This window comes from Saimiri boliviensis, chromosome X (genome assembly GCF_048565385.1).
Source record: "Saimiri boliviensis isolate mSaiBol1 chromosome X, mSaiBol1.pri, whole genome shotgun sequence".
Classification (NCBI taxonomy): domain Eukaryota; kingdom Metazoa; phylum Chordata; class Mammalia; order Primates; family Cebidae; genus Saimiri; species Saimiri boliviensis.
In genome coordinates this window covers 33890735-33909293 of record NC_133470.1, presented here as the reverse complement: position 1 = coordinate 33909293, position 18559 = coordinate 33890735, and the positions used below count along the sequence as shown (strand labels likewise).

Sequence of the window (18559 nt, the reverse complement as noted above, 5' to 3'; positions counted from 1 at the left end):
GAAGCTCACATTAAGGGAAACTAGGTGAGGAGTACAGGAGAATGTTATGTATTATCTTTGCAACTTTTCGGTACATTTAAAATTATTTTAAAATAAGAAAGTTCATTTTTAAAATGCACAATCCAGGGTTCACAAGTCTCCATGGGGCCACAGAACTTGCTTTATTTGGTAACACTTCATTAGATTCTAAAGAAAGCAGTTCAGCTAAAACCACTTCGAATACTCGGAGCTCTGCAGTGGGTGGTATTTCTAGGAGTATGGATGACTCTTGTGTCTGGGTGCATCATCCCAACTCTATCCCATTCTTGTGCACTCCATGCCATTCTATCCCCAAGTTGCAGCTACATTTTAGAAACTGAGTTATTAATATCCAAGGATCTGAGATCTAAGTTCAGCAATCCCTTTTCAGATAATACCTCTCATTCTAAAGTGTCACCATTTACATTTTTTTTTTTTTTGAGATGGAGTTTCGCTCTTGTTACCCAGGCTGGAGTGCAATGGCGCAATCTCGGCTCACTGCAGTCTCCACCTCCTGGGTTCAGGCAATTCTCCTGCCTCAGCCTCCTGAGTAACTGGGATTACAGGCACACACCACCATGCCCAGCTAATTTTTTGTATTTTTAGTAGAGACGGGGTTTCACCATGTTGACCAGGATAGTCTCGATCTCTTGACCTCGTGATCCACCCGCCTCGGCCTCCCAAAGTACTGGGATTACAGGCGTGAGCCACCACGCCCGGCTAAATTTGTTTTATGTAGAACTTATTGGTGAAGAAAGAGATACACAGTCCGCCTACATACTAGGATATGTTACAAAAACTACATTAGAAACTGTTGAATTCAGAGCCCATGGCAGGAGGTGGCATGTAGACATTTGTGGGTTGGGATTAGCGATTACAAGAAGTACTGTGTCTGAGGTATCTAAAAATTGATCACTAGGTCCTGCAGATCAGTCATTGTACTCGCAGGCAGAAAGTCCAATTCATTGGCACTGTTAAGGAAATTCTTATTTCATTAGCCTCTCATGATCTGCTGATGGCACTAGAGCCAGATTCAGAATATTGTCCCCACCCCTAGTGACTAAAGAGTTGTGAGGGAGGAGGGAATTCAGGAAGGAAAGGAGGTGGAAATCCAGTCTGGGCACAGAAATATAGGAGGCAAACATGGGGCATTGCTGTGGACTTCTAGCCATACCTAATGTATTTCCATTCAAACCTTCTCCTGCCTTCCCTAGATGTATCCCAGACCCTCCTTGGGGAAGCAAATATGAAGTTTCCCTTTAGGCACATGGAGATGGTTTCCTGGAGCTCCCAAAGGCTTCCTCACTACTTTTGGAACCTCTTAAAAATAAGTTAAATAGGGCCAAAATATGTCATTTTTTGCAACTGGTATTCTGAGCTACCCTCTAAAAAGATGAGGAAGGTCCAACTGTTGCAGGTCAGTAACATGTTGTCCCTTATATGGTTCATTTAAAGTAAGTTTTTATTGATTATATTGTTGATATTGTTTTTATAGTCTCTGACAGTTGAGCCCATTTGTAGATTACAAATTCTGTGTAGTGTCAGTTATTCATGTCAAGTTATGGTAGTAACTGAATTAGGAGAATTTCAGCCTGTAGGCTATTAATAAAGTAGTAGACTTCCTTCAGTTGGTGGGGGGATCTCCTGCCCATGCCAGCAGTATGTTAACCTTGACCTAAAGTTACCTTGGCAAGTTTCCTCTCCTAGTGCTAGTGCCAACCTTTTTCAGAACTATCCTCAGAGATTGGGTACCGGTGAGCCTGACAGATTTATTTGTTGTCACTTGTAGAATCATTTGCTTCATGGATTTAATATAACTTGTGGCCCTGTCACCTCTCATGTTGCTGCTTTGGATTGCTTCACTGCTTAATAGGTAGTGTCATGGTTAGAAAATGTTTTATCTATCCATTAGAGACCTGCAACCAGTCAATGGAATTGATGACAATAAAACACTCACATTCAAATTGGGATTTGAATAGAACCCTAGGGCAGCAACTTTGCTTGGTAAATGTCTAGGGCATCTATTATTCCATCTGAAAGACGATGTCACATGTCTCCCATAGCATACTGGGAAGCAGTTAGCTATGAATTCAGAGATTAAGGGGCTAGCTGTTACCTAAGGAATTGTATTCTTTAGCCTAATACACTAAACCTCTCCCTCCAAAAAGGACAAAAAGAAGCAAAAACCACTCAATGATGAGACTGAGGTATTGTGAAATGATATGATAGCCAGCAGAAAATGCCATTTTTTTTTCTTTTTTGTTGGTTTCTGGGCAGATCACCTGAGGTCAGGAGTTCGAGACCAGCCTGGCCAACATGGCAAAACCCCATCTCTACTAAAAATACAAAAACAAATTAGCCAGGCATGGTGGTGTGTGCTTGTATTCCCAGCGATTCAAGAGGGAGAAGCAGTAGAATCACTTGAACCCAGGAGGCGGAGGCTGCAGTGAGCTGAGATTGCGCCACTGCACTCCAGCCTGGGTGACAGAGCGAGACTCCATCTCAAAAAAATAAATCAATAAATTACTAAAAAGTATAAATGATTATGGATAATGAAAAAATACAGCTACTTTGATAAATGTATCCAAGGTAAGTAGATGACCACACCAGTTAAACATCATATTTCATTGAGTCTTCAATCATTTATTCACATTTTAACTTCTCTGAAATTGAGGTGCAGTTTACATACTTTGACATGTCATGGATTTGTTGAAAGCAGTATTTTTCTTCTTTTTCTTTTCTTTTTTTCTTTTTGAGACAGCGTTTTGCTCTTGCTGCCCAGGCTGTGGTGCTATGGCACAATCTTGGCTCACTGCAGCCTCCGCCTCCCAGATTCAAGTGATTATCCTTCCTCAGCCTTCTGAGTAGCTGGGATTACAGGTGCCCACCGCTACACTGAGCTAATTTTTGTATTTTTAGTAGAGACAGGGTTTCACCATGTTGGCCAGCCTGGTCTCAAACTCCTGACCTCAGGTGATCCACCCACCTTGGCCTTTCAAAGTGCTGGGATTACAGATGTGAGCCACCATTCCCAGCCCTATTTTCTTGTTTAATAAACAAAAATGATATATTCTTCAATTCATACTATGTTACATTTGACAAAGTGCAGCAATCAATCACTACTGCTACCCACTCCTCAGAGGTACTGATCTAGATGAGGTGACTACTGTAATTTAGTTATTATTATAGTGGGTATCTGCTGATTTCCTTAATAATGGGCATTTCACTAGTTCTTTCTTTTAGTGTTAGGGTACAGTAGCCCCTAGGGCAGGACATTTTACCATGGCTCTCATGGTTGGTATATCAGTAACTATAGAAATAAGATTCAGTTTATCTATTTCCGAAGTATAATAAAAGGAATTGCAAAAGAATTTCTAACTTTGCCATAGCCCTATGTTGTTAGCCCAAGTCTTGGGTACTATCAAGCTGAAACAGGAAATCTGTCCCCTAGTGAACTACAACAACCAGTAGATCCAAAGAAGGCTCTTGTTTTCCTTGAACTATATATTTTAGAGGGTCACACTAATGCTATAACTTAAAATGGCATTATTATTTCAATATTAAGATAATATTTAATTCCAAAAGCTAATATTTGATACCAATCAGTGATCATCATGAATAGGCTAATGGCTCATTGTTGAAGAATGATTCATGGAATTGGTTCTAATCATCTTTTCATAGCACCCACAAAAACCAAATAAGTCAAGCTCTTCATTTCACAAATGAGGAAATAGCCCCAGGGCTGTCGATTTGCCCATTTCCTCATTACAAGATACTGATGAAGCCCAAAATAGGAGCCAGGTCCCAGGTCTTCTGTTTCTGTCTTCCTCATTCCTTTCATCCTCTCCTCCTCACTGAACACAATGCTCTCCTAATTTAATTAGTGACAGTTATGCTGGGGTTTTACAATGAAACAATTTACCTTCAGGCTTCTTATGCCAGTTCTTATTGGGCCAGTAGTAAAGACAAATGACATCATACTTATGTAAGCTCAGATATGATAGAAACAGAAAAAGTGGTGGCTGATACCTATTCTTAGCCTTAGCCTTTGTCTTAATTTCTACTGTTAAAATTTTTTTTTTTTTTTTGAGAGGGAGTCTCACTCACTCCGTCACCCAGGCTGGAGTACAGTGGTGCAATGTTGGCTCACTGCAGCCTGTGCCTCCTGAATTTAAGTCATTCTCCTGCCTCAGCCTCCTGAGTAGCTGGGACTGTAGGCACCTGCCACCACACACCCGGCTAATTTTTGTATTCTTAGTAGAGGTGGGGTTTCACCATGTTGGCCAGGCTGGTCTCAAACTCCTGACCTAGAGTGATCCAACCACCTCCACTTCCCAAAATGCTGGGGTTACAGGTGGGAGCCACTGTGCCCAACCTCTACTAATTTAAAATTCTTTAGAACAACGTCCTTTGGGATAGACAAAGCAGGTAATATTCTTACCATCTTTAGAGCAGTATTTTAAGTGTCCAAAAAACCGGTAATACTTCCGACTTCTGAATGGAATTGGAACTTGTGGCTTTTGAATCTTAAGCCAGTACTCATCAGCATCATACCATGTAGCTGATACACTTGCAGCCTAAGGCATAATGTCTTGAAGAGAAGGAAACCTAATAGAACCTACAATATAATTGGGACAGTTTGGGAAGAGTATAGGAGTAGGCTGATTTCCTGTTATCTGAGAAGTGGCAATCTGAACTTTTAGACAGATAATTTTGAACTTTTTGGTTTGATACTGAGATCAAGTTCAGGGCAGCTACCTTTAAGTTAAAGAAACTGATGAGTCTAGAGTAATGTTTAAAAAGGTAGAGGAGATAACAAAGAAGTAGTTCTATCTAAAGGTATTGAAAATTTTCAGTGCTACAGGGATTCATTTTTATTACTTGGAAAGACCGATTATAAAGACACAGGAGCATATTAATAAGTAAAATGGGATAAATTTTAAAAAATTATAATTCCCTATTAACCTAGGTTGTTTTTGTTTTTGTTTTTGGTTTTGGTTTTTTTTGTTTTGTTTTGTTTTGTTTTTGAGACGGAGTTTCGCTCTTGTTACCCAGGCTGGAGTGCAATGGCACGATCTCGGCTCACCGCAACCTCCGCCTCCTGGGTTCAGGCAATTCTCCTGCCTCAGCCTCCTGAGTAGCTGGGATTATAGGCACGCGCCACCATGCCCAGCTAATTTTTTGTATTTTTAGTAGAGACGGGGTTTCACCATGTTGACCAGGTTGGTCTCGATCTCTCGACCTTGTGATCCACCCGCCTCGGCCTCCCAAAGTGCTGGGATTACAGGCTTGAGCCACCGCGCCCGGCTAACCTAGGTTTTATATTAGTTTTTCATTAAAACTGTTGCGTTACACTTTGCTGTTTTCTATTTTATTTTATTAGTGTTTTAAAATTGAGACAGGGTCTTGCTCTGTTACCAAGGCTGGAGTGCATCTGTTAACATGGCTCATTGTAGCTTCAACCTCCTGTGCTCAAATGATCCTACCATCTCAGCCTCCTGAGTAGCTGAGGATCACAGTTGCATGCCATGATTCCTGACTAATTTAAAAAAAAAATTGTGTGTACAGACAAGTTCCCATCATGTTTCCCAGGCTGGTCTCGAACTCCTAGACTCAAGTTTGATCATCCTACTTTGGCCTCCTAAAGTACTGGGATTTATAGGTGTGAGACACCATGCCCAGCCATCTATTTAAAAATATTTAAACTCAAGGCAAGCTCTAGACAAAACAGAACTAATTCTGGAAGAAGATATAATATGGGAAACAGAAGAGAATATTACCAAAAATATCACATTGATATTCTCAGAATTTAAGGAAACAGTAGGTTTATAAAATGAGATGAAGCTGTTACAGAGGGGAACAATTAGAGGATAAGAGAAAGTCCGTGGACATTAGAAATGTTACTGCAAAACTAAACATTGAACAGAGGTCAGACAATGCAGAGTTCAGTGGGTTGCACATGAAACATAGTGCCCACTCTACTCCCAGCCCACTTACCTGAAAGGGAGTGTACCCCTCCCCCAATAAGGGACCCAGATACCCACTTCTGGTCCCCTATCCACCATTAGCCATCCACTTTCAGCCAACCACTACCACCACCTGCTTACCATGCTCCAAGCTGCGTGTCATGGCCACCACCCCGGTGTTGCAGGTATACCAGAACTACCACCCCAGCTGCGAGGCCACCATTAACATCCACATCAACCTGGAGCTCCACGCCTCCTACATGTACCTGTCCATGGCCTTCTACTTCGACCAGGATGATGCAGCCCTGGAGCACTTTGGCTGATACTTCCTGCACCAGTCACACGTGAAGAGGGAGCATGCCCAGGAGCTGATGAGGCTGCAAAACCAGCACAGTGGTCACATCTGCCTTTACAACATTAGGAAGCCAGAGCGTGAAGACTGGAGAGCAGGCTCCAGGCCATGGAGTGCACCTTTCACCTGGAAGAGAACGTCAACCAGAGCCTCACGGAACTGCACCAGCTGGCCCTTGTGAAGGGTGACCCCCAGCTGTGCGACTTTATGGAGAGCCATTTCCTCAACCAGCAGGCCAAGACCATGAAAGAGCTAGGTGGCTACCTGAGCATCCTGTGTAAGATGTGGTCCCTGGAACCTGGCCTGGCAGAGTACCTGTTTGACAAGCTTACCCTGGCCAGCAGCAAGAAAGAGACCTGAGCCCAGATGGGCCCTATAGCCATAGTGTGCCTTACACAGGTCGGGCCACCAGGAGGGGCATGCATGTTACCCTTTCACAACGTTCTCTTCAGTTTTTTCCTTTCAGTTTTACCATGGCTGGCAATAAAGTTAACTGGTTCTCAAAGCAATGAAAGGGTCCAGTTGATGCGTGCCTGCAACACTCTCACCTTTTAGGAATCGGGGCACATCTCCATACAGGTTTAAAGTAGGTATCCAGCAGTCTCTCCACCCAGCTCTGCTCCACTCCATCTGCATGCAGCTCAGGATCTGTGCGAGTGGAGGGAAAAGTATTCTATGCGCCCCTGGAAAACACATTTGTCTTCCCCTTAGAAACTTTGAGAGCATGTGGGATAGGGTTGGGTGAGGTGGGGTAGGGTGGGGTGAGATGGGTGAGGTGGGTGCGATTGGGTGGGGTGAGCAGTCTTGGGCCATGGTATCTGTGGGTGCATGTGCATGATACAGTGTAAAACATGGTATGGAATTCATACTAGTGGCTGCCTCTGGGGGAGAAGGGAAGGCAATGGGATTGGGCAGGGATTAAAATAAAGGGGGTCATCAATTTTTCATGAAAACTTTTTTGTTTGAGTAAGCAAAGGATAACTTTTCTTGTTTCTAGACAGCATGATGGGGGCTCTGGGTGACAGCAAGGCAGAATATGTCTTTGCCAAGCTCACCCGGAGTGACAGATAATGGGACTGAGCCTTAGGTTGGCTTCCCCATAGATATGGGGGTGATTTCTTGCATATTGCCCTTATAAATCCTCTACTCCTGTTTTTTTTTTTTTTTTAACTTTCAATTGTGCCATTTCTTCCAATAAACTAATATGGAAAAAATATACCTCAGTAAAAGTACTGAAAAATAACAGGTCAAAGTTGGAGGTCCAATTTGTGATTCAGAATAGAAAGTAGAATAAATACTCCCAACTGTTAAGCCAGTGACTGGCTGTTTTGAAGAATGTAGAGGGGTGAGGGAGAGTTGAAGGTGCAGACCAGGTAGAGCAATTGTAGCTGATCCAGGTGAGGGTCTAGTGTGGCTTGAACTGTGCTAGTGGCTGAGGATATGAAGAGAGATTCACTGGTTCCAGATGGATTTTGGATAAAGTGACAAGTTTTTCTCATGGACAGGAGGCGAGGACTGGGAGATAGGGAAAATAATCTAAGTTCTGGTGTTTGATCTTGAGGATCTGTGTTGATGTTGCTATTACTAACCTCAGGACATTTGCAGTGGGGACACCCAGGGTAGAGGGCTACGGAATATATGTCATGTTAAGTATTGGATCCTTATTAGATACCCAGGTGGAAACATCAGTCAAGTAGATGGAAAAATGAATGTCAGATTTGGAAATGTATCTATGGGAGACATTGTATAGATGATACTGAGGTCATGTGATTGGATGAGCTCATCAGAAAAAGAGTGTAAGAGAGTGTGACAAATCCATCCCCAAGCTCAGGGCAGCTAACATTTAGGGGATAGTTGAGATGTGTGAACACCCGGAGAGTTTCTGGACCCACCTGCCCATTACCTTGTTCAGACCATGGCTCCCAGTGTATTTTCAAATCAGCTTGTGCTGATGTCAGTGTGACCTCTAGCTTCTCCTTTCTAGATGTGGAGAAGAGTTCTTTCATCTTGTCTTATGACTATGGATAGAATGTAATTATTTCCCAGTAAGAGAGATTCCTTAGACAACAGGTAGTGATGTAAGCCTACGTTTTTTTTTCTTTCTCCTTTGACAACTCCTGCCACATCTTTCAGTCTGTTCTCTACCTAAACAGATGAAATTTGTATATAAACCTTAGATTGCATGTTTCTGAAAAACTACTTGAAACGTTATGTTCCTTTAGTGCTACATGTAGATTATTATATAAAAAATAAAAATTACAGGTTTTATATGCAGTATTCAAAGTTACATCTGTAGCTCGATTTTTCTAACACTGATTGGTTTGAACAGTAGTAAAATATGAAGAAGTTTAGCTATACGATCATTACTTTATTTGATAACTGTATTTTAACACTTTCTTAAAAATGAGGATTATGATCATTTAAGCTTCCAGAAGTTGTTCTTGCCCCTTTACTATTCTAAGTCTAATTTGGTCTTCTCACTGTATTTCTTTATCTGCCTGATTTGAGGATCTCTCTCCTCTCTTGGACAAAATGACTTTGTCTGTGACTTTGTCTCAGATCATACATACATTTTCTCTACTAGATATGAGGACGAACAAGGGGACCATCTCTTTGTGAGTGCTTACCTTTTTAAAACCATCTGGTCAGTGAGGATGCTTCTTGCTTTCATATTTTGGAGAGAGAGTTTGCTACAGTGGTTTCTTAACTTCAGATTGCCTGGGTTCAAATCCCAACTTAGCCACTCGACTTGGACAAGTCATTAAACATTTTTGTGCCTCAGTTTCTTCATATATAAAATAGAGATAATAAAACCATCAACCTCATTACGTTGCTGAGATTAAATAATCTATGTAAATCACTTACAGCAATACCTGGCATGGTGTTAAGTACATTATGTGGTAGCTGTGAGTTTTCACCATCATCACCGTCATCCTCCACTCACTTCAAAGATCATTTGTATTATGTATCCTTTGGGGGAAAGGCTTCAGTTGTATACGTTAGCACTGGGGGTCTGTCTTATATTTCTACCCATCATGTCACACTGCATACAGAGATGGGAAAACCCTTAGAAAATGGTTTGGTTGTCAGGTTCCACCAGGACTCAGGAGGGTACATGGCTGTTTTTGCTGTCCCACATTCAGGCTGAAGACTGGGGACAGGTTCTGTTGTGATAGCTTTTTGTGGCAATCCCCCTCAATTCTGTCTCAACCAGCTTTCCCTTGAATTCACCCCTAGTACACTGTGCTTGTTCTTCCCAATCCCAGGTTGCCTGAGCCTCCTAGTTCCATTCAGAGCTTCCTCCTACTCCTCAGATATGGATAAGAGCAACAGGATGAAGTCCTAACCCAGATCCACACCTTCATGTGGATATTTGGAGCTGAAAAGGAGAAAAATGGCTAGGTGGGGCTTAGCAAGAAAATGAGAAAAAGGGAACGCATTAGGGCCACTGATATCATAACTAAAATCAATAAATCATCATGATGCTTGGCATAGAGGTTCTCAAACTTTTCTGCTCATTCAAATCACCTGCAGAGGTTTTAAAAAATTTCAGTGCCTAGATCAAATACATAAGTCTCTGGGGCAGGACCTAGTCATCCCAGACATTGAAAACCAGCACTAGCATCTTGCTGCTCAAAGTTTGCTCTGGACCAAGAGCAACAATGTAAACTGAGAGCTTGTTAGCAATGCAAAATCTCAAGCTCCACCCCAGAGCGACAGTATTAGAGTCTGCATTTTAAAAGGACCCCAGGTGATGAGTACGCACACCGAAGTTGTTGAAACACTGCTTTAACGTCCTGGTTTTCTATCCTAGCTGTACCTTAGGATAACCTAGGATACTGAACAATAATACTGATGCTTGAACTTGATGAACTTACTCAATCATGCCCCCATGTATTTACTGCGTAAAACACCAAAAACTTACTGTAACTTCAACAACAATTATTGAACTGACAAATATCCAAAAAGACTTGGAAACCTTTTCTCATTTCTGTTTATGTTCCACACACATACACGTTATGTTCCACATACATATAAATGCATGTGCACACTTTTAATCATTCTGTTTTATAAATTGGCAATCCATTTGTTTTTTCAAAACACAGGTTGGAAAAATATGGCCTAGAAGCCAAATATAGTCCACCATCTGTTCTTGTAAATAAAGTTTAATTAGAACAGATGCATGGCCATTGATTTACATATTGCCTGTTGCTGGGTTCATGCTGCAAAGGTACAGTTAGTATGTAAGACTAAGACTGTATGTCCTACAAAGTCTAAAAACTTTGGAGCTCTTAACAGAAAAAATGTTTACCAATACCATTGTATAGTAACTTATCACAAGCCCTGATTTTACCTAATACTACCAAATATTTTTAAATGTGCAATTGTCTTTATACCTCCAATATGTTCATTGCAATTTGGTGCATAATTTCCCTTTTACATACAACATGTAGCATAAACAAAAGCAATGTACTGTATTAATTTAACCTAAGATGATAATGATTTAATATAGCACATCCGTGTAAGAGAAGTATAGAAAATACTTTTGGTTACTTAGCCAACAGCCATTTTACTTCTTCATCCTTGTTAAGGCAACATTGAATTTTTTTTTGAGGGGGACAGTGTATAACAATGTGTCCTATTCCTAGTAATAAATCAAATTTACACAGGTCCCTAAACTTCGTCTGCATCTCTAACTGGCTGCTTTCTCAACCTGTAATTCATAGTCAGGATTCTAGAATGGGTTACCTGTACCTGTTGACTTCCCAGAAGTAATACATATCTTTAAGTGTTGGAAGAAGTAATACATTACATAATGTTCAGAAGTAAAACATATAAGATGATACGTGATGAAGCCTTCCTCATGTCCCTGTCTTCAGGCTCTCAAGTGTCTTCCATACCAGGTCAACCTGAAAGGTAACCTTACTTAGGAGTTTTTTGTATATCCTTTCTTTCTTCCTCTGTTTTGTATGTTGCTAGAACAGATTCCCTGAGACTAATTTATAGAGAGATTTGTTTAGCTCATAGTTCTGCAGGCTGGGAAGTTCAAGAGCCATGGGGCTGGTATCAGCTCATATTCTGGTGGGGGCTTTTGTGCTCTGTGGTGACATGGCAGAGAAGGTCAAAATAGAAGTAGGCACATGTGAAGAGGGACCAAACCTGAGGAAGAGCCTCCCTTTATAACAACCCACTCTCTCGGAAACTAATCCATACCTGTGAGAACTAAGCTAGTCTCTCCAGAGGAAAAATTCACTGACTACAGTGAGAAGGCCACAAAGACATTCATGTGCCACCCCAGATTCAAACACCTCCCACTACGGCCCACCTCTCAACACTGCCACACTGGTAATTTAACTTCTAACATGAGTTTTAGCAAGAAGAAACCTCATCCATACCATAGCATTTACAAACTTTTGTTTTATAGAGAAGTACGCATGCATGGAAATATACCAAATAGTAACATAATCCACAGGATCCTGTACCTTATGTTTTTCTCCTTAATAATATGAAAGAATGAGTTTTTAGCAGTCAGTTTACATACTGGTCACTAGTGATATTCTGGAACTTGGGATTCCTCCTTTTGGTTATTACATCAGGACAGGTACCAATCCCCCAGCTACTTTGGTTCTGTTACCAGTGAAGGGTCTTGACAAATCATCCACGTTCCTGACATACTGAGCAAAGATTTGGACAAAATGCACAAACAAAGCAACAAAAGAACGAATCAATGAAAGCATAGATGTATTGAAGCAAAAGTATGCTCCACAAAGCTGAAAAAGCAGGTGACTAAAGAGCCCTGGTTACAAAATCTTCTGGGGTTTAAGTACCATATAGAGGTTTCCTGTTGGTTACACCCTGTGTAAATGAACACCTGGCCTGTAACTAGTCAGAGGCCAGGAAGTGAAGTTATACCCTGTGCAAATGAAGACTTGGCCTGCAACCAGCTGGAGGCTAAAGTTGAGTTACACCCTATGCAAATGAAGACTTGGCCTGTGACCAATCACAAGCTGAAGTGAAAGCTCCCTGTCTCCAGACTCTATTCTTCTGCTCAGTTCCATTCAAGTGTCCTGAATCCAAACCAAAACTGTTTCTAAATAATTCCATCTAAATTATGAGTTTCCTTTATGTAACTTGTGTGCCACCTTGCAAAATATAGTGCCCAGCATGAAACAGCATGCCACCAACCTTTGGTCTTCCCCCAGCCATATCATCTTCAACTGGTAGTAAATTGAATTGATGCTTATCATGCTCAGCATTATGTTGTTTCCCGTTAACTTGTCCATCTTCTACTGACAGTTTTCAAGATAATACCTTACTTTTTGAAGAAAGTATACAAAATATATCTTTTAAGATACTTTTTAAAGAGCTGGAGTCTCCCTGTTTCCCAGGCTTCTCTCTAACTCTTGGGCTCAAGGGGCCCTCCCAACTTGGGGGATATTTCTACCTTCTACTCTCAACAAGGCAGCTTTTGTAGTTAGGATTTGTTTTTAGTCCCTCGTCTCCTAAGGTCCTTCCTTCCCTTTAATGTCATTCTCCTTCAAGGATAGGGAGAAGCTCTAGGACAGCGTGTATATAAATGCTGCTAGGCCCTCCTCAGCAATACAAATTCACTTCTTATGTAGGTTCTAAGCTGATTAATCAGATCGTAAAACTTGTCTTTGCAATTATGAAGGCCTCAAGTCACTCACATTCTGTTTGTAAATGGCAGTGAGAACATTCAAAACAAAAAGGCGCATATTTAATAAAAGTAAAACAAATATTATTTGTAAGAATCTTACACCTACTTAATTTTGTTCTAGCACTCAGCTCACAGGATGAAACATCTACCTCTTGAGGCTCTTCCTTTGAAATGGTTGTCAGACCTCTGTGGCAGCTCCAGATTGTGTTTATCACTTCTTTAATTTTATCCTGAGTGAAAACTATGGAGTTTCTTTAATGACTCTTTTCTTCATTCAGTCTTTTACATTGTGCTTAAGAGTGCTATAAAAGTATGAAATGATTCAATTATGATAGTAATTCTTGTTTAGGAACACACGTTTGTGCCACATTTTATTGCCAGCCACTAATGTTAAATGCTTCTAAAGCACTGCTCTACCAAGTCTTGAAATCATTTGCTTATTCTAAATACCTTACTGCTGATTTCAAAATAAAAAGAACTGCGTAAATAGCTTACAGAAACATAATCTGAAGTTATTTGTTCAAATTATAATTATTAGAACTGATTTCAAGTGAATTTTCTTCTGACCCTCAAGGACATATCGGTCTCTTTTCCAAATAAATAAATCTGTCATTGTGTTTTTATTCAGATCATTGTTTCCTTAATTGAAAGTATTTAATCTATAAAATGAAGCAGCTCGCTTTTGACTACGTATTGAAAATGATGGAAGATTGAATTTTAGGAAAGTTGCCAAACTGGTTCCGAATTGCATCAGGGCAGATTGCTTGTTGGTTTGCACTGGCGCCAGACCTCTTGGGTTGAAATCCCAGCTCCAACGTTTAGATGACCTTGACTTTATCATTATATAACCTCTCTGAGCCTCCATTTCCTCATCTGCAAAGTGGCGATGATAACAGAGCCTATAGTATTTGATGTGTTAAGGATTAATTAAGTTACTATGTGTATAATTAAAATCTGGTTTACTAATTCAGTTTTTGCCTAAGCTGTGTTTTTATCCATTCAAAATAAATGTGCAATTATTTTTCTTTAACTTTTTACCAAAGGGGAAAAATTAGTCTAAAAATGTTTTACTTCCTAGAATTCCAAAAAAAACGGAGAAACTGGATTATCCAAGTAGGCGTGCAAAAAAGATTCATGTAGATTAATGTTTGGATATTCCAAAGTAATGTGAACAATATAAAAGAGCCACATTGTATTGGATTTATTTAAGGTTAGCATCATATAATTATTTAATTCAGATATATTTATTGGTATTTTGGGATAATTGAAATAGATTAAGAGGAAGTGGTGATCTGAGAGACTGCAGAGAGAGGGTAAAGTCTCACCTGCAGATAAAGGAAAATTTACTATGGATCAGATACTTGATAAGTCTCATTTATTCTACTTAGTGCAGTTTGATTCCAAATTTGTAAGACTGTTATTTTTTAGGAGTACAACTGTGATTGGCAAGTGTATGGGAGAAAGAGATGTAAAACATTTTTTAAATGATGTAAACCAAAATGTGAATACTGCTTATATCTTTATAATGGAACTCCAAGTGATTTATTTTCATTTTTGCTGTTTTTACATGAGTAAAATTTTATATAATTAAGTTTTTTCAATCCTAAAAGGGACCGTTATATAGAAAGTTAATAATGTGCAATTTTAGCAGCAAATTTATTGTGTAAAAAGTCTTCATACATCTATATTTAATAGTTTTTACCTGTGAATATATTTCAATATTAGTGAAGCAAATGAGTCCTTTGACAATTTCAGCTTTTGATATTATCCTGAGATGAATGCTGTATCCAGACTCTACTTTTTCTACTTTGGGCTTATTTTAGTATTGAATCTTGCATATTTTCATCTGGATTTTTAGGTGAAATTCATTGCAAACCTGTACAGCCTTTAATCATATAATATTTCTTACAACATGTCCAGTTCCTCTTGGAATTACCGAATGTTAGAGCAATAATGTACCTCAGCGATCTCCTTCAGGAGTCATTATTATGACCACAGGGTACTTTAAAAGGCTATATGATTAAGTGAAGTAAAATATATGACTGTAAAACAAGAAGCTTTAGTGCCCATAGTATTAGTTTGGACCAGATTTGGTGTTTTATGTAGATTCGATGCCCCCATAGGACATCTGAGTTCAGAATTCCAGATGTAGTCCAATTCCCTCTATTTGTCCATTTGTGCAGTGAGCTAACTCCTCTCCCTGACTCTTCTTTTTCCAATTTGCATTCCAAGGGTTCCCTCTCTTGATGCCAGATAATCGAATAACATGAAATGGCAGGCATTTCAGATATTATCTGTGACCTGTAATACCTGCAAATAAATATGATTGTGAGAAAAGCACTTTGATAAATGTAATCAGTAGCATTGCAGTTGAGGATGGTCTTTGTATCAAAGTAAGGGATATGTAATCAGTCATTCTGAAGCAGAGATTTGATTATGATATATCCAATTAATTATAATCACTAATGTGTATTGAGTGTTTATATGCCAGGGACTTAATTAGACATGTTAAAAATGTTATGTCACTTAATGCACAGACAGCCTATAAGGTAGTTTGTATTATCCCATTTTACATGTGAGAAAATGGAGGCTTAAGGAGTTACTTGCCCAGGTTTCATAAGTAGTAATTGGGTCAGGTTTCCTTTCTGTCTTTTAAATAATTGCCCCTACATTCATTAAAGTCTTGAACTACTAGACTAATTTTCATTTGGGATTAAGGTCCAGGTTTAGAAGTAACCTAGTGCGGTTTTCTCACTAGTCTGAGGTCTCTCCTAGGAACCATATGTAATTTTGACCTTTTGTCAACATCTGTGTGCTAAACTTTGGGAGTGGAGAGGGAGCTGAGGAGGAATGTCTGGTGGCAAGAAACTCCAAACAGAACCATTGAAAAACAAGGTGTTTCTGGAGTGTTTGAGCACTGAAAGACTACAACAGACTAAACTCGTACATACTATTAATGATGATAGGGATCATGTGATGAGAATCTTGTAGTTGAATATGCAAATTGACGATATTTAACATTTTAACAGTAAATTAGTTGGTATAATTAGTAAAGGGGAAAAGCCTTATTATTTTTTCCCTCTAAAGTGTCATAGCTGAAAGTATTAATAACTCCAAGTTGTAAAAAACACTCTTGGATTGTGACTGAGCATTTTAGGGAGGATGCAGAATGAGCACAATAGTGTATTTGTAATTTCTTGTCACATGGAAAATATAGACTGTAGGTCCTTTGATTCAACAAATTTGGTTTTGGGTTTTGTTCATTATGTTCATTGAACCCAGACATTTATTCATCTGGTATTTTCCATCTTTTATTCATACTGATTTTCTATTTATTTTGTATTGTATTTTCAGAAGGAGTTTTGGAGCACCTACACAAAAGCGCAACAAGGGGAGAGTAACCGAGGAAGTGACTGGTTTCAATTTTACCTTACCTTTCCATTAATCTTTGGCCTCTTCATTATCCTCCTTGTCATTTTCCTAATCTGGAGATGCTTCCTAAGAAACAAAACTCGTAGACAGACAGTGACTGAAGGCCACATTCCTTTCCCTCAGCACCTTAATATCACCCCACGCCCCCCACCAGATGAAGTGTTTGATAGCAGTGGATTGTCTCCAGGCTTTCTGGGATACGTAGTTGGGCGCTCAGATTCCGTCTCTACTCGCCTGTCCAATTGTGATCCCCCACCAACCTATGAGGAAGCCACTGGCCAGGTGAACCTGCGGAGGAGTGAAACAGAACCTCATTTAGACCCACCCCCGGAGTATGAGGACATAGTCAACTCCAACTCAGCCAGTGCCATTCCTATGGTGCCTGTGGTCACCACCGTCAAATGAAGCTACAAACCTCTTTTTACTCTAATCATTTTTAAAATACTAATGAAAGAAATTTCTAGCACTTTACCACTACATAAATGTTCATTGACATATTTTATTGGACTCTTACAGCATACCACTTCACACTTTCTGGTTTTATTTTCTTTAGTTTTGCTTCTTGTTATGGAATCATTATCCATACTCATTTTTGCTAGGGGAAGTATATGAATAGGGAAAACATACTAATGGGGTCTTTCTGTGATGTGATGAGACATACATGGAAGTGTATATGTTTATAAACATATATACATGTGTATGTATCAACACAGAATATATAAAGCTGTCTTAAAAATCCATTAACTTCTACCTAAATCACCTGGAAAGAGAGCATTACTCACCAAAATTGCAAAACAAGGGTACCAAGAATTTGTGTAATAGCCAGTGACATGCTGCAAATTTTTGCAAACAGAATGTAGTTAGCATGTTTTCTAATTGTTCCTGGCTTTCGTTAATTTGACATTTCTCCATCTACCTTAAAAAGAAAAAAATTACACATAGTCATTCTCGATGTTATAAATATCTCAGAAAGAGAAAGAGTGTGTGTGAGCAATAATGCATAAGCTAGTAATAACTTGCTTACAGCAGATAGCAATAAGGTCATTGGTGCCATTCGGCTTGTTTTGTAATAGGGATTTATTTTTTGCTTGACCATTCTTCTCACTTCAAAAATTAAACAGTGTTTTCTTAGCATGTTGAATATCTCCTGCAGTGTATATTAACATCTTGATGAGACAGATTTCCTGGCAATGAAATAACTTCTAAAATGGATATATGTGTGGATTAATGACAGGGAATAGATACCCATTACTCCTTTACTCATAGATGGTAATAATCTTCTCACTGTTTTATTGCCTTTTACTGTACATTCTACACTCTCTCCTACAGAATTTTCAAGCCCTTCTATGAGTTTCGTTGAAATAAAATTTTTGAAATTATTTTCTTAATGTTTTTATATAGGCTGATGTCTTTGCCTCAAGATTGTTAGGAGGTAATTTTCCATTAGATGATGACTGTGATTTTTATATTGCCCTCCAATTGCTAGAAGATTATGAAGTCCATGTTATGCTAGGTGCACACTAAATCTAGTAATAGCCCCACACAGATCTCATCATTGTTGCTACTTCGTTTTGTATTTTCATCAGGTATTTTTTTAACTGCAGGGTTCTTACTCTTTTCTTGGAGCAGAGGGAACAGGCTGTAAATGGATTGCCAACATAAGCTGGCTCAGAAATAAAAGAAAACAAGAGAGTTGTTTCATAAAGTTTCATTTTGTATGCACTGATGGCAAATTCATTAGGTCAGTTCAAGGAAACATTTGTACCACTTCCAAACCTTCTCAGCGTTGGATAAAATGATTGATGAGGCAGGCAGAAGGAATGCAGGTTTCCGGTGTGTCATTTCCTGCTGCTTCTAGCTCCATCCCTATGGACCCCTCCCCCAATCCTGCCCTGGAACCTAAGGAAGAAGGAACACTGAGGGAAATCCTGAAGTAGGAGTTAGATGACCTGAATTCAGATCTCCCTCCATCACATACTTGCCACCAACTGTACCTTGAACAAGAACCATATCTGACCCTCAACCTCCTCAACTCTAAAATGGAGATAACATCACTTGTCCTGCACTTCTCTAAGGGCTTTTCAAGGATCAAATGAGATGGTGTATACATAA

The 18559-nt window shown here is 39.5% G+C and overlaps 1 protein-coding gene across 4 annotated transcripts in view; it reads left to right on the top strand.

Annotated features, from left to right (window-relative positions):
* The window catches only part of PRRG1 (proline rich and Gla domain 1), a 94393-nt gene extending 76567 nt beyond the window's left edge, over nt 1–17826 (top strand). For all 4 annotated transcript variants that reach the window (XM_010334831.3, XM_074391830.1, XM_074391832.1 and 1 more), the window contains one exon: nt 16370–17826. In XM_010334831.3, the coding sequence (XP_010333133.1) occupies nt 16370–16852 (483 nt within the window). In that variant the 3' untranslated portion in view covers nt 16853–17826. The remainder of the gene's footprint in view (nt 1–16369) is intronic.
* The last annotated feature ends 733 nt before the right edge of the window (nt 17827–18559 follow it).